Raw genomic sequence first — 17,216 nt, forward strand, 5'->3', positions numbered from 1 at the left:
TTTGACCTCAATCCAACCCAAGTGGTTTTGTTCACTATCTCCCGGCGAATGGTTTTTTAGTGGTTGGGTTCACTATCTCCCGGAGAATGGTTTTTGACCTCAACCCAAGTGGTTAGGTTCACTATCTTAGTTAAAGAAAGTATACACTTGAGTTAATGCTGAACCTTTAATTAGTTAAATATTAAATCGACTTCACTGGGGATCAAACCCAGAATCTCTGGTTTCATAGACAAGCGCCTTATCCATTGGGCTATGAATTCCTTAGCCATTATGTAGTTTTAATTGCAATTACTTATAACATTGGAAATGATTTGTATTAACTCGTTGAAAAAGAGGTCGGCGCAAGACACACTTACATTCCATGGGAGAAAAATGGTTTTGAACCTCAACCCAAGTGGTTAGGTTCACTATCTTAGTTAAGGAAAGTATAGAATGGAGTTAATGCTGAATCATTAATTAGTTAAATAATAAATCGACTTCACTGGGGATCGAACCTAGAATCTATGGTTTCGTAGACAAGCGCCTTATCCATTGGGCAGTTTTAAACGAGGTCGGCGCAAGACACACTTACAATCCATGAGAGAAAAATGGTTTTCAACCTCAACCCAAGTGGTTAGATTCACTATCAACTTCACTGGGGATCGAACCCAGAATCTCTAGTTTCGTAAACCAACGCTTTATCCATTGGGCCATGAAGTCCTTAAATAACTTTTAATTGCAATTAATTATAACATTGGAAATGATTTGTCTTAACTCGTTGAAAAAGAGGTCGGCGCAAGACACTCTTACGATCCATGGGAGATGCGATCGGCGAATGGTTTTCGACCTCAACCCAAGTGGTTGGGTTCACTATCTCCCGGCGAATGGTTTTCGATTTTAACCCAAGTGGTTAGGATCACTATCTTAGTTAAGGAAAGAATATGCTAGAGTTAATACTGAACCATTAATTAGTTAAATAGTAAATCGACTTCAGTGGGGATCGAACCCAGAATCTCTGTTTTCGTAGACCAACGGATCCATTGGGCCAAGAAGTTCTTAGCCATTATGTAATTTTAATTTTAATTGCAATTAATTATAACATTGGAAATGATTTGTATTAACTCGTTGAAAAGGAAGTTGGCGGACACTGTGCAACAATCTATGGGAAAATGGTTTTCAACCTCAACCCAAGTAGTTAGGTTCAACCATCAACCATTAATTAGTTAAATAATAAATCAACAACCTCAACCCAAGTAGTTAGGTTCAACCATTAATTAGTTAAATAATAAATCAACTTCACTGGGGATTGAACCCAGAATCTCTCGTTTCGTAGACTAGCGCCAAATCCATTATGCCATGAAGTCCTTAGCCATTATGAAGTTTTAATTGCAATTAATTATAGCATTGGGAATTATTTTTAATAACTCGTTGAAAAAGAGGTCGGCGCAAGACACATTTACAATCCATGGGAAAATGGTTTTCAACCTCAACCCAAGTGGTTATGTATGTTGAACCATTAATTAGTTAAATAGTAAATTGACTTCACTGGGAATTAAAACCATAATCTCTGGTTTCGTAGACCAGCAACTTATCCATTGGGCCATGAAGTCCTTAGCCATTATGTACTTTTAATTGCAATTAATTATAACATTTGAAATAATTTGTATTAACTCGTTGAAAAAGAGGTCGGCGCAAGACACTCTTACAATCCATGGGAGAAGCGATCGGCGAATGGTTTTCGACCTCAACCCAACACAAGTGGTTGGGTTCACTATCTCCCGGCGAATGGTTTTCGACCTCAACCCAAGTGGTTAGGTTCACTATCGTAGTTAAGGAAAGTATAGGCTAGAGTTAATACTGAACCATTAATTAGTTAAATAGTAAATCGACTTCACCGGGGATTGAACCAAGAATCTCTGATTTCGTAGACCAGCGGATCCATTGGGCCATGAAGTCCTGACCTCAACCCAAGTGGTTAGGTTCACTATCTTAGTTAAGGAAAGTATAGGCTAGAGTTAATACTGAACCATTAATTAGTTAAATAGTAAATCGACATCACTGGGGATCGAACCCAGAATCTCTGATTTCGTAGACCAGCGGATCCATTGGGCCATGAAGTCCTTAGCCGTTATGTTGTTTTAATTGCAATTAATTATAACGTTGAAAAAGAAGTTGGTGCAAGACATGGGAGAATGGTTTTCTAATTAGTTAATAGTTAAATAGTAAATCAATTTCACTGCGAATCGAACCCAGAATCTCTGGTTTCAAAGACCAGCGCCTTATCCATTGGGCCATGAACTCCTTAGCCATTATGTAGTTTTAATTGCAATTAATTATAGCATTGGAAATATTTTGTATTAACTAGTTTAAAAAGAGGTCGACGCAATGGGAGAAGTGATCGGCGAATGGTTTTCGACCTCAACCCAAGTGGTTAGGTTCACTATCTTAGTTAAGGAAAGTATAGGCTAGAGTTAATGCTGAACCATTAATTAGTGAAATAATACATCGACTTCACTGGGGATCGAACCCAGAATCTCTGGTTTCGTAGACTAGCGCCTTATCTATTGGGCCATGAAGTCCTTAGCTATTATGTACTTTTAATTGCATTTAATTATAACATTGGAAATGATTTGTATTAACTCGTTTAAAAAGAGGTCGGCGCAAGACACTCTTACAATCCATGGGAGAAGCGATCGGTGAATGGTTTTCGACCTCAACCCAACCCAAGTGGTTGGGTTCACTATCTCCCGGCGAATGGTTTTCGACCTCAACCCAAGTGGTTAGGTTCACTATCTTAGTTAAGGAAAGTATAGGCTAGAGTTAATACTGAAACATTAATTAGTTAAATAGTAAATCGACTTCACCGGGGATCGAACCAAGAATCTCTGATTTCGTAGACCAGCGGATCCATTGGGCCATGAAGTCTTGACTTCAACCCAAGTGGTTAGGTTCACTATCTTAGTTAAGGAAAGTATAGGCTAGAGTTAATACTGAACCATTAATTAGTTAAATAGTAAATCGACTTCACTGGGGATCGAACCCAGAATCTCTGATTTCGTAGACCAGCAGATCCATTGGGCCATGAAGTCCTTAGCCGTTATGTAGTTTTAATTGCAATTAATTATAACATTGGAAATGATTTGTATTAACTCATTGAAAAAGAAGTTGGTGAAAGACACTATTGCAATCCATGGGAGAATGGTTTTCAACCTCAACCCAAGTAGTTAGGTTCAACCACTAATTAGTTAATAAATTAATTTCCCTGGGGATCGAACCCAGAATCTCTGGTTTCGTAGACCAGCGCCTTATCCATTGGGCCATGAAGTCCTTAGCCATTATGTAGTTTTAATTGCAATTAATTATAGCATTGGAAATGATTTGTATTAACTAGTCAAAAATGAGGTCGACACAATGGGAGAAGTGATCGGCGAATGGTTTTCGACCTAGAGTTAATGCTAAACCATTAATTAGTGAAATAGTACATCAACTTCACTCGGGTTCGAACCCAGAATCTTTGGTTTCGTAGACCAGCACCTTATCCATTGGGCCATGAAGCCCTTAGCCATTATGTACTTTTAATTGCATTTAATTATAACATTGGAATAATTGCATTTAATTATAACATTGAAAATGATTTGTATGCATTTAATTATAACATTGGAAATGATTTGTATTAACTCGTTGAAAAAGAGGTCAGCGCAAGACACTTACAATCCATGGGAGAAGCGATCGGCGAATCCAAGTGGTTGGGTTCACTATCTCCCGGCGATGGTTTTCGACCTCAACCGAGGTGGTTAGGTTCACTATCTTAGTTAAGGAAAGTATAGGCTAGACTTAATACTGAACCATTAATTAGTTAAATAGTAAATCAACTTCACTGGGGATCGAACCCAGAATCTCTGGTTTCGTAAACCAGCGCCTTATCCATTGGGCCATGAAGTCCTTAGCCGTTATGTAGTTTTAATTGCAATTAATTATAACATTGGAAATGATTTGTATTAACTCGTTGAAAAAGAGGTCGGCGCAATAGGAGAAGCAATCGGTGAATGGTTTTCGACCTCCCTTGGGTTCACTATAGATAGTTAATGAAAGTGTAAGTTAGAGTTAATGGTGAACCATTAATTAATTAGTTAAATAGTAAATCAACTTCACTGGGGATCAAACCCAAAATATCTTGTTCCGTAGACCAGCGCCTTATCCATTGAGCCATGAAGTCCTTAATTATTATGTAGTTTTAATTGCAATTAATTATAACATTCGAAATGATTTGTATTAAATCATTGAAATGATCGATCTCAAGACACGTACTCTTACAATCCACGGAAGAAGCGATCGGCGAATGGTTACTTTTATTTGTGAACAACTAGAAAGTTAGATGATGTCCTCTCAAAAAAAAAATAAATAAATAAATAAAAAAGAAGAAGAAAGTTAGATGATTTGTTAGATAAGGATAGTTCACGGGGGATCGAACCCAAAATTGTGGTTTTGTAAACTAGCGCCTTATCCATTGGGTCATGAAGTCCTTATTATCAAATTGATATATATATATATATATATATATATATATATATATATAGGAAATAAATGTAATAAATGTGAGCTCAAGGAGTGGTACCTCATAAATAACTAATAATTTGTGTTTATTTATGTGTACTTTGAACAAATATTATGATATTCAATTTCAAAATTATAAAATGCGATAGTTTATTTAAAAACTGTTGTATATATTATTTATTTTTAAAAATAAAAGAATGGTTAGCAACCGCCATATATAATACATATAGGAAAAAAAACGATTGGTAGGAAAAAAAATGTTATTAAACACCATAAAATTGAAGTTATGATTGAATTTAGCATGCTTTTATTCTAAATTATTACATGTCATTATCATATTTTACAACAAAAAAAAAAAAGAAAAAAAAAAGGAACAACTAATACAAATTAACACTAAAATCATTCAAAAATAAGTGCAAAATAAATAAATATAGTCATGAAAGGGCTGGTGAGTGAGTGAAGCATGATGCACAATATCTTCCTAGTGCGATTATCTTTTCATATGTTATTTGTATTATTGCATTTATAAAATCAAAATTTATCTAGTAGACACTCTTGTGTAGTGTTTGGTGGTTTCCTCGTCACCAAAATAAATAAATAAAAACCTGACCTGTGGTATAAACTATAGGTGTCATCATTGCAAAGTTTGGTGCAAAGGCAAAATAATGTACAAAAAGCAATGCATTACATTCCATTATTGGATTCCTCGAAGGCAAAAAGTATTACTTCATAAATGAACATATTTGCACAAACAGTCCATATAGCTTAACAGAGTCTCTTGCAATTTAACAGATTTTTGTATTATGGGATCGGAGAATTACAATTTTCATGTTTATGTTATTAGGAAGTAATTGTTATTTTTATCTCTAGTCCATTTTTTACCCAAACTCATATTTAAGTTGCTCTTTTCATATAGCTAGTAATTGTCCCGTACGATGCACGAACTATTATTAATTTAATAAATTTATCAATTATTCCGTAAATTTTTGACATTCTCTGAATTAGCAAAGAAAGTAATGGTTGTGAAAACAGAAAAACGTACTTGAGTTCTTGAGCTCAATTATAATTAGTTTTATAATTAATTTGTTTTATTAATATATAACTATACAATATAATATATAATATTTTTAAAATTTTAATTATGCTATTATTATGTTGATTTTGAAGTTTATTGTTATTTATATTATTATTTGAATTTGATTTTTTTTAAAGGAATTTGAATTTGAAATAACTACTTTAATTATATAACTAATGTATTTAAATAAAACTTGTAAATAAAATAACATGCAATATTTGTCGAAAATTTCCACCAAAACCTTATTTTTGAAAAATATTATTTATGTAAGAACTATATTTATTTTATATCTAATTTCTCCTCTATATATATGTGTAGTCAAATTAATTATAATTGAGGTTTAAATGAATATATACACAAATTATATTAAATATAAAATTTACGAATAAATTTGAACACAATAAACTTTTTTCCATACTTCATTATGTTTTAATATATATAGAGATAGAGATAGAGCTATAATAATAAAATATAATTTATAAAATATTTTTTTTTGAAAATATAATTTATAAAATATAAATACACATGAATACATCTACCCACACAATTAATACATTCATACTTGCTAATCTTGTTTCTATCAAAATGCATTCACACTTTGGAGGGAAAATTTTGTGACTAGATTATGCTTTATTATATATACTAGTAGTTGCACCCGTGCGGTGTACGACAATATGTATACATATTATAATGATAGATATTATAATTGTCAAAACAATAATAGGATATTGATCTCTTTAAAATTGATTATACATTATTGAATACTTCTTTGTATACGACATTTGTAGTCGTATTTTTAGATTTTACATTTTCATCCCAAATAAGAATTTTTAATCCCTTAGGATTACTAACTCTTGACACTGCTACATACATTTGACCATGATTAAAAACCGTCCTCTTAAAAAATAAACCCACGTTGGATAGTGTCTGCCCCTGGCTTTTATTTATTGTCATTGCATATGACAACATCAGTGGAAATTGCTTCCTTTGGAACTTAAAAGGCAATCTTGGATCAGAAGGTGTTAAGGGCATCCTTGGAATTAAGACCTTTGTACCCGCACTTGCCCCGCATAGTATTTGAGCTTCTAAAACATGATCTACCAACTTTGAAATGATCATTCTTGTACCATTGCACAACCCCAATGAGTGATCAATATTCCTCAAAAGCATAACTGGTGAGCCAACTTTTAGAGTCAATGAGTGATTTGGAACACCTGAACACCTTAATCCATTTAAAAATTCCGGAGTGTGTAGATCAGCCAGCATGTCAACATTTGAATCAGATTTAACCGAATCACAATCGAGATACGTCCTTCCTTCTGCATTATTATAGTCATTCATGTATTCATTTACTGCATCCACAATATCCAAAGTTGGTGCCAAAATAGCACGATCTTTTAGATATTGAATATCACTGTGACCTCTGCGGAACATTGGGAAAATGCTATCAACAATTGTAGAAATTGGATCTTCAACACAAGTTAGCACAAATTCTTCAGGAATATTTATCTCACATTCTCCATGCAAAGAATCACCAATTGTTCCATCACCTATATTAGCAATCCACTTTGCAAATTCTTCAATCTCTTTAACTTCAGTATCTGATTGCAATGACCTAAGCCTGAGATTCTTTGTTAGCCTAAATACTTTACAGCTTCTCCAAAGATATGATGCATTTATACATGCGCCCACAATATCTTGCCTTGTGCCCTTTGGAATGACTGGTAGAATCTGTCTGAAATCTCCACCTAACACCACGGTTTTCCCACCAAAAGTCATATCCAAGTTTTTTGGATTTTTGGCACGGTCCAAAGCTTCAAAGCAAAATTTATGCATCATCGGTGCCTCATCCCAAATGATCAACTTACTTTGCATGATCAACTGTGCCAAATGACTACCTTGGCTGATATTGCAAGTTGAATCTTCATTGACAGCTATTGGTATTGCAAATCTTGAATGTGCAGTTCTTCCTCCTAGTAGTAGAAGAGAAGCTATGCCACTTGATGCCACGTTTAAGACTATCTCACCCTTTGACCTTAAAGCAGAAGACAATGCTCGCCATAAGAATGTTTTTCCCGTTCCACCGTATCCATAAACAAAAAATAGGCCTCCGAGATTATTCTCAGCATCTTGCAATACAATGTCATATATAGCACTTTGCTCTTCGGTGAGTTGTTGCACCAACTTATCATTCTCTTCTGTCATGACATTCATATCATATGCTAATTCCTCTTGCATCAACAGGTTGGTGGTTCTAGCATGATTCTCTAAATCCAGTAATGGCATCGACTGAAAGTCTTTCAAACTCTTTCCCATAGCAGAAAGTATTATTTCTATCTCCCTAAGTGCAAAATTTTTTTCTCATCTTCAAATAAAATCAAATATTTGATAGTATTATTAATTGCATATTATAAGTATGTGTATAAAAATAATTTGTATAACATGAAACTATACAAACAAAATATTACCTGTAATTCCCAGTTGTTCTCTAATCTTGAATTGTGCATCCTCAGACAAATAGTTCCACGCAGCTTCCCACACAACGTCTGGTTTTGCCATGGAGTTTGACATTAAGAGAGTGACAAACAATCTTCTCAAATTTAAACCTGTCGCCCATTGACTTGCTTCTTCTATAGCATGAACATATTCGTTGTCGTCGTTTACTAATCCTCTTGCCGAACACGCATCCCTAAAAGATTCATATTGCACACCCTCAACTTTTTTGATATCCAAATAACTTGTTGGCCCTTTCACTTTATTCAAAAGACATCTCAAATAAAATATCTCCTTTATACCAAGTGGCACATAGAAAACTCTACCTATTGCAAATCCTCTTTTCCTTGGTTGCCATTTCCTAACATCTTTCTTCCATACAAATTTAGTTGGCATTTCAGCATATGTGAGTTCTCTGGCAGCAGGGTAGGTTTTATTTGCCTCAAACCATTCTAAGAACATGCTTTGTAATATTGTTGGACGGCTTAGTATGTTATCAACTGGATCATCATCTACGAATACGACACTTTGTTGATTTGGCAAGTGAAAGCTTCATCGTTCAACAGATGGTGTCCTTAACTGTATATCAAATCCAAATAATCGCCAAGATGCTTCACACGGTGAAATGTACCGACAATCATAGAACATACTTATTTCATCAACAACTTTCTGACAATCTTCATTGCTGTTGGTTTTGTAAAACTCTGCTGTCACCCTGTCGTTTCCCTTGTTGACGTACTTGAACAAATACTTGATTGAATGGGACTGATTACACCATTCAACATTAATATGAGCCCCATACTTCAACAACAAATGTCTATTGTGTGGTACAACGTACCTGTTATCCAACTGAATACCATTGCGCATCACAGAACGACCATTGTCTCGTCTGCGATATATAGGATAACCATCTTCGTCCACAGTTGAGCAATTAACAAAATTTTTGGGAAAGTGTTTAGTACATTTACCATTCGCCATACATGGATAAGTCAATCGTGCTCTGCCGCAAGGACCATGCATCATAAACTCCTTAATTACTTTGAAGTATTCTGGATCAGTTTCTTGATCAGGTAACTCAGCTGAAATGATATTGTCCAAATTTACCCCACTTTGTCCTCGATTGTTTTTATCTAGAAACAGAAGTATATGAGCATGCGGTAGGCCTTTTTTTTTTGAAACTCTATGGTATAGATCACGGTAAACATTGAAAAAAGAACCAATTTAAGAATAGAGCAAACTATGTTAACCTTTTTATGGTGTCAAAATGCATCATTAAAATAGTGGTTTTTTATTTATGTACCTCCAATAACTGGCCCAAATAAATTGTTCTTCCGGCATTCTGATAGTAGGGCGTCCAACTTTAGTTTGAATATTCGACATATTATGTCAGGACGATCTTCTGGTTTTAATTTTATATCATTCAAGAAGAGTTGTACCTCAGGCCACTTGGGGGGTTGGAGGTAAATGTTATGAACAAATCTGGATATCCAACCCATCTACAGATCGCCATGGCGTCCTGGTAATTTTGTATCATGTATCTAGCACCACCCGTAAAACTCGAAGCAATATTATTCTTTTTCCTTGAGTAGTGGGGTCAAGTTCACCGCGTGTTAATGCATCATTCAAACAATTATATGATTCGCACCTCAAACTTTTCTGATGTGTCCTTATATATATTAACCTTCCGGACTCCACCATTGTATAGGCATCAACCTGAAATTGTTGGAAAAGCCTTTTTGAATGCAATAAAGTTGATACTTCCGAGATTCTAGACTGGATACGGTATGAAAAATATTCTCTAGGGCTTATCCTTTGACGTCCACCAGCTGTGTTTCCTTTCAATGTTGAGAAGGGAATGTCCTCCCGGTAACCGTCCTCTCCATAAGGGAACAATAAAGGGTACTGCATTGGCAAGTAAGATGGATTTAATTCACTAATTCTTTGCAATAGACGGCTCTTTGTTTCCACCAAAATGTCGCATTCTCCAATATTGGTATCGATATCACCAACAATCAATGCAGCTACTTCTGAAACCTGTGGCAAATTGTATGTTCTCGCATCCTTCGATCTCTTGCCAAGCAATTTGATCTTAACCTCAGCTAGTGGATTATTTTGTAGTTCATCTCGTGCCATGCGAAATGTTTTTACCAACACATTATTGTCATCCAAAACTTGTTGAATATCATTAACAATTTCCACATGGATGTTATTTTGTTGACCATCTTGCCTAAAAAGCGAATACGTAAATAATCAGAACATGCCTTTAAATGAATTCAACAACTAAATGTGCATAAAACTTATAAATAAAAGCCTGCACACTTACCTTACAGAATTGACACGGTTTCCTAGCTCATTATTGGTGTCATATATATACAATTGTGCGAAATGAGGTTTTTTTCTGTCTACCGGCAAGAGACTACCAACGTAGTGGAAGTTTTGTCCATTTATATGGAAAATTGGTGGACCACCTATTTTGTTGACGGTTCGGTCTATTTTACCACCCATCGACGTGAAGCAGAACATACTATTGTATGTTCTAATGTTGTGCAGGAATTGCTTGTCTCCTTCTCCAAAAAAAAGATCATATATCGCTGGTGGTGGCATCATCGTTTATGGCAGTTGAATCTTGCCATTGTTGCAACAGTGGTTATATTTTGGTGGGCCGCGGTTATCTGTTTTGTGTGTCCTTTCTTCGTACCAAAAAAGCGCTCCACAGTGTTGACATGTTATAGTTGCATCACCAAGATCATTGTATTCCACTAATTTGATAATTGCAAACCCATTAGTTTCATTAGAACATATGAATTAGAAGAACGAATAATATTACACATACCACCATTGTAAGCAGGCATCTCTGAAACTTGAGACGTATCTGGTTGTTCAGGATATGATTTGTTCAAATTAGAAACTCCCGCTGATGACTGCAAAAATAATGTAGCTTGGTTTGTGCACGATGACTGTTCCACTGCACCGTCTCGGATATGTTGGTGTGTAATTGGTGACAATCCTACGTAGAATATAACAGATTAGTTTCCAAAAACTAATAATTCGTTTCTAAGTAAGCAGTCAATATCAGTTTAAAATCACAATTAAACCACTAAAAATCTTGAATATACGATAATTGAATATTAAACGTACCAGAATTGTCTTCCACGGTTTTTGAAATTAGGTTAGTATTGGAAATGATGGGGTGAGGACCCCGGCCCAGGAAAGATTGGCCCAAAGAAGAGAGCACAAGGCAGGAAAGGTGGGCTAGCATCGGGAGAAGCCCGGAGGGTGCTTGGGCCGAGTCCAGGAGTCGGCCCAGGCCCAAGTACAGGGACCAAGCTCAGGATTGCTAAAGAAAAGCCCAGCAGGAGCTTGGGGCGAGGGCGAGGAGTCGGTCAGGCCCCAAACCCAGAGAAAGAATCGGCTCAAGGAGCCGTTGGGATCATCAAAGAGACTCTTAAACAGGGAACCGTTAGAGCATTAAAAGGCTGTACTTGGTCCGGCTGTTACGAGCTTGAGAGAGCCGTTGGCCGACTCAGTAAAGGCGACCAACGGCTCGAAACTTAATTAGTCTTGAAGTCGGCTATTAAATGCCTTCAAGTCAGTGGGGGAGGAGCCGCTATATAAAGGCTCCTCCACTCTTGTAGAGGACAAACACAAAAAAATAGGACCCGGAGAGGGAATAGAGGAGATTCAAAGCAAGCATTTTCTTTCTTTTGAGACACTCATTTTATTGAAAGGTGTATCCTCCAGCTAAAGGTTGTGTTGGACCTCCTTTGGCCCGAAAACCCAAAAACCATCAGGAAACTTCTTCAAAATCTTTAAACAAATCTCGGTTGACCACATTACACTGGATAACAACTTTTCACTTATCAATGCATGCCCTTTTGTTGCAATTTGTGGTACCTAATTAATTTGTAGTTTACAACTTAGTTGGCATAAAAATAAAAATATTTATTAAGCACAATAAATTATATAAAGAAATCTTACCATTTGATATATCCTGTAGCTCGGGTCATTGGTTCTCAGACATAGTGTAGGTACCTTTTATATAACATATGCAACATTTGTAATGACTATTGTATAAGCTTTGTAATTGGAATAATAACAATTATGTAATTTGAGAATTACAAAAAAACATCCGTTAAGTATATCGCTTGTTGCACTGAACGAATATGGCGTTCGTCCTCCTAACACAAAATGCCTTGATTTATTGTTGCTTGTCGTATATTCCATGCTTCTTGTACCAATATGTATATTCAAAGATTCTTTATTAACTGAAAAGACATAACATTGTTTTAATCATTTATAACCTGTTAGTAGAAGGAAAATACATTTCACTAAATATGAATTTGGTACCGTGCAATGGTTTACCTGTTGTAAGAACACTTTTTGGTTTGTCATTTGAATTAGAGTCTGCTTGTGGTGTGTATTCCATTTCTGTATTATTATGGTTCTCTTTCAAAATGGTATTGTGGTTGTCTACATTTTCTGCGCCACACAAATACAAAATTGTTAGAAATAATACATGAATTAAAATCCTGAATATATTAACCATGGTCCACACAGTACCAGCTTAGCATAAAAAAAATGCAATGTCAAAAAGGTAACATATTTAAACACTAAATGTAACTAATGTACATTTATTAGAAAAATAATGTACCTTAAATACACAAAAAAAAAAATGGGGAAATATTTGTAGAAGCTTTTAATTATAAGAAATAATTACATTGAATTAAAATTGTGAATACATTAATCATGGTCCACACAGTACCGTGTTACATAATTAAAAATGCAATGTAAAAATGGTAACACATTTAAACACTAAATGTAACTAATGTACATTTATTAGAAAAATAATGTACCTTAAATACACAAATAATTAAAAATGGGCAAATATTTTTTGAAGCTTTTAATTTTAAGAAATAATACATGAATTAAAATCGAAAATACATTAACCATGGTCCACACAATACCGTGTTACATAATTAAAAATGCAATGTACAAATGGTAACACATTTAAACACTAAATGTAACTAATGTACATTTATTGTAAATTGTAGTTGTTGAAATGTTTATATTTTAGATGTGTTGACATAAAAAAACAGTCCTCTATTGTGTACTTTTTTACAGAAATTGACATGATGATATAGTTTGTCAATTTGAAAATACCAGTGTGATTTTGTAATGTGCTAAAAAGCAGTGTGAGTTTGTAGTTTTTATAAAGAGAAGTGTTACTCAGCTATGTCAAATAAAAATGTGTATCATATTTTTTCTAAAATTTGTAAAAGTTTCTTGAATACATTCATTTTTTTTTTTTACTAATTTTGAAGTAATGTATTCAATTTAGTAAGGTTTTAAATTTAGTTATGACAATCATAATTAGATTGGATTTTCAGCAAGCTATACTATATATATTTTTTTTTAATTGACCAAGTCAATTTTAATTTTTAAGTAATGTTCATTTAAAAGTCTAGAATATATGACTATCTACTTATACTGTGATCAATCAAATTTTTTGGTTACAATTTTGTCCTTAAAGTATAATTACATTTTAACTTTACCAAGTCTATATCTAAATTAAAGTAAGGTTCTTTTAGGTTAGTTGTCATAAAGAATAGTTCTCTATTGTGTACTTTTTACAGATATGTACTAAAAAGCAGTGTGATTTTGTAATTCTATAAAGAGAAGTATTACTCAGCTATGTTTCATAAGAATGTGTATCATCTATCATTGTTTAAACTAAATTTTGAGCAATCCAAAACTATTTTTTTTTCTTTAATTTGTTTTGATTGTTGTTTTTGGGGTTTAATTGAGTTAGTGCTAAAATTGACTATCTACTTTTCAATTGACGAAGTCAAATTTAATTTTTAAGTACTGTTCATTTAAAAGTGTAGAATATAGGACTATATACTTATAATCTGGTCAATCTATTATTTTGGTTAGAATTTTATCCTTAAAGTTTAATTACATTTGAACTTGACCAAGTCTATATCTAAATGAAAGTAATGTTGATTTAAAGGTCTAGAATGTAGGACTATCTATTATTTTGGTAACAATTTTGTCCTTAAAGTATAATTAAATTTTAACTTTACCAAGTCTATATCTAAATTAAAGTAAGGTTCTTTTAGGTTAGTTTTCATAAAAAATAGTCCTCTACTCCTCTATTGTGTACTTTTTACAGAAATGTACTAAAAAGCAGTGTGATTTTGTAATTCTATAAAGAGAAGTATTACTCAGCTATGTTTCATAAGAATGTGTATCATCTATCATTGTTTAAACTAAATTTTGAGCAATAAAATTCTTTTTTTTCTTTAATTTGTTTTGATTGCTGGTTTTTTGGTTTAATTGAGTTACTGCTAAAATTGACTATCTACTTTTCAATTGACCAAGTCAATTTTAATTTTTAAGTATTGTTCATTTAAAAGTGTAGAATATAGGACTATATACTTATACACTGATCAATCTATTATTTTGTTTAGAATTTTATCCTTAAAGTTGAATTACATTTGAACTTGACCAATTATATATCTAAATTAAAGTAATGTTGATTTAAAGGTCTAGAATGTAGGACTATCTATATTTGATTACTTTCAATTTTAGTTTTTTAATTTACATCATTAGTGTGTTTGATTGATTATATGTTCTCTATTCAGTGTAACTGTTTTACTATTGTTAGATGTTTGTCTTTTTTGTTAGTTTGCTAATGATGATATTTAAACTGTGTGAGTTTGAAAGTAATATAGCAGTATGTATATAGTGCAAATACTGAGTTTTATTACAGTAGATAGAGTATAATTTAAAATACAGACTTAGTACTTGGATATACATTTAGCAGATGGGTATAATTAAATCAGTTTAAACCATTGTGTGGTACACTGGTTGACTGTGTTTGCTTCCTTAACTGATTGTGATTGTGTTTGCTTCCTTGTGTTTGGTTCCTTCTTACATTGTTTGCTTGCTCCCTTCCTTCTTGTCCTGCATACAGTTTCATATATCTAACAATATAAACTAATAAACACAGTGTATAAAAAGAAATCATAGGTAAACAACAAAGGCAAAGAGTCTATTTTAGATTGAAACAAACTGAAATTGTTCAGCACAAACACAGAGAAATTGAGCAGGGCAAGCGATTAGTTTCAAAAGATAAAAACCACATAAATGTGGTAATAGTCTATAGTATCCCAGATCTTAAAGTTTTTCCTGTTTAACAACAACAGTTTTTCCCTTCATAGAGGAGGAGAATTGATCCAGAAGCGATATCTTCACACTATTAGAATCTTCAAGTTCAATGTCTAGACTTTGAGACTGTTGACCTCATTGTCTCTATTAGAAGCTTCCTGTATATTAAAAGATGATTTAGTCCAAAACATGTCAAACATAGACTTAAAAATGTAAATATTTATTTTACTTTATTAAAAATAACAACCTGATCAGATTCCCCATCTTCCTCCTCGTCCTCATCTATCATTTTTGTCATCAAGTCCTTCGCTTGATCTTCAATAAGTTTAGAACAGTATGCTGACACTAAGACTTCATCCCTTAGAACTCTCATCACAGTGTAGGCTGAATTAGCTCCCTTCATGAACTCCAATTTTAATGATATCTTAAATACCATTCTCATACCAACTAAGGATTCCAATTCTCTTGGAATGTCAGAAACCTAAAATACAGAAAATAGCATACTTAAAAAAAAAAAAAAAAAAAAAAAAAAAAAAAAAAAAAGACAAACAGAGTTCATATGAATGTGTTAAATTTTACAGTACTGTTTTTTTTTTTTAAATCAATCTGCCGATTGTATTAATTGATCAAAGCTATAATAGAGTCAGGCGGGATAGAATCCCAGTACATAGAATGATCCTGAGCAAAAGCTAACGAAGCTAAAGTATGAGCATGTAAATTAATCTGTCTAGGAATATAGCTTAACGAAATAGAACTAAACAAAGACATAATAGTTCTGCATTGGTCAATCACTACCCCAACATAAGAGTAAATGGGTGTGGTTCGCTGCTGCATGGTACTCCGCAAAACCATACAATCCCTGAGTAAACTTGCTGATGTGATATTCCTTTCTGTAAGCCAAGAAAGCGCTTCCTTATAGGCCAGTGCCTCGGCTATGAGTGGTGAAAAACAAAACGGTAACTTGCCGTTTTTTGCCGCTACGAAGGACCCCTCGGGTGATATTAAAACAATTCCATACGTGGCCTCCCCGGTCCCTTGGCGAAACCCCGCGTCCACATAACAACGTAGAGTGGCGCCGGTCTCGTGATGGTCTTGGCCCGTGTTTGGCGCTGGTTCCGGTAGTGCATGGCGGTGGTGTGCTGCGCTGAAAGCCTGCTCCGCCACTACCGCCCCCTGACCACATTCGCCGGCCGCACCATGGTTCGTTCCCATACAGCACAGCAGCATTGCGGCTTCTCCAAATATTGTATAGGACAGCTATCATAATTCGTGTTTGTTCCTCCGTTAGGACCGTCATAGTCGCCTTTAACCATGATGAAAAGGAATCTGCAACAATATTTGTTATTGGCAATTGTGTTATATTCCAAACTAGTGTAGAATATTCACAGAGCACTAGAGCATGCAACACATCTTCATGATCTAAATCACACATTGGGCAAATTGGGTCCACCTCCACCCTTTTTATAATCAAATTAGTGGTAGTAGGTAGGATATCACATATGGCTCTCCACAAAAATGTCTTCCATTTGGGTGGGACTTTCAACTTCCACATCTTGACCCATTTATCAAAAGTTCCTGGGTTACTCTCATAGTCACCCACAATTCGCCTATAAGCATTTTTTACTGTATATGTCCCTTTTGGGTCCCCCATCCAATACCATGAGTCATCATAGTCTGGGCTTACAGGAATCATAAGTATTCGGTTCACATCCTCGGGGATAAAGAGATCAGATAAAATATGTGGATCCCATGTGCTTGTTTGTGGATCAATTAGACCTGCCACTCGCGCCTCTCTTAACTCTTCCAGCATATTTGTTTGTATCAAGGGGCTAGGATCATCCTGCAGCCATGGGTGACCCCATATTAGAGTTGACTGTCCATTTCCAATCGTGCATCGCACCCCAGCCGTGACTATTGTGTGAGCCGCCATTATACTCCTCCAACA

At 34.5% G+C, this 17,216-nt stretch overlaps 1 protein-coding gene and 5 non-coding genes across 6 annotated transcripts; all 6 read right to left on the reverse strand.

Moving 5' to 3' along the window:
* Nucleotides 1–2,207: 2,207 nt before the first annotated feature.
* TRNAQ-UUG lies at nucleotides 2,208–2,280 on the reverse strand. Its single transcript has one exon. It is a non-coding gene; the product is annotated as a tRNA-Gln (tRNA).
* Nucleotides 2,281–2,485: 205 nt separating this feature from the next.
* Nucleotides 2,486–2,558, reverse strand: TRNAR-ACG. Its single transcript has one exon. It is a non-coding gene; the product is annotated as a tRNA-Arg (tRNA).
* Nucleotides 2,559–3,233: 675 nt separating this feature from the next.
* TRNAR-ACG lies at nucleotides 3,234–3,306 on the reverse strand. Its single transcript has one exon. It is a non-coding gene; the product is annotated as a tRNA-Arg (tRNA).
* A 157-nt stretch (nucleotides 3,307–3,463) lies between these two features.
* Nucleotides 3,464–3,536, reverse strand: TRNAR-ACG. The gene has a single exon. It is a non-coding gene; the product is annotated as a tRNA-Arg (tRNA).
* Nucleotides 3,537–3,848: 312 nt separating this feature from the next.
* TRNAR-ACG lies at nucleotides 3,849–3,921 on the reverse strand. The gene has a single exon. It is a non-coding gene; the product is annotated as a tRNA-Arg (tRNA).
* A 2,434-nt stretch (nucleotides 3,922–6,355) lies between these two features.
* LOC109163505 (ATP-dependent DNA helicase PIF1-like) lies at nucleotides 6,356–7,924 on the reverse strand. Its single transcript, XM_019312256.1, has one exon. It carries the CDS (start codon nucleotides 7,922–7,924, stop codon nucleotides 6,356–6,358), a length of 1,569 nt encoding a protein of 522 aa, XP_019167801.1.
* Between the last annotated feature and the right edge of the window lie 9,292 nt (nucleotides 7,925–17,216).

This window comes from Ipomoea nil, unplaced genomic scaffold (assembly GCF_001879475.1).
Source record: "Ipomoea nil cultivar Tokyo-kokei standard unplaced genomic scaffold, Asagao_1.1 scaffold3030, whole genome shotgun sequence".
NCBI classification, from domain to species: Eukaryota; Viridiplantae; Streptophyta; class Magnoliopsida; order Solanales; family Convolvulaceae; genus Ipomoea; species Ipomoea nil.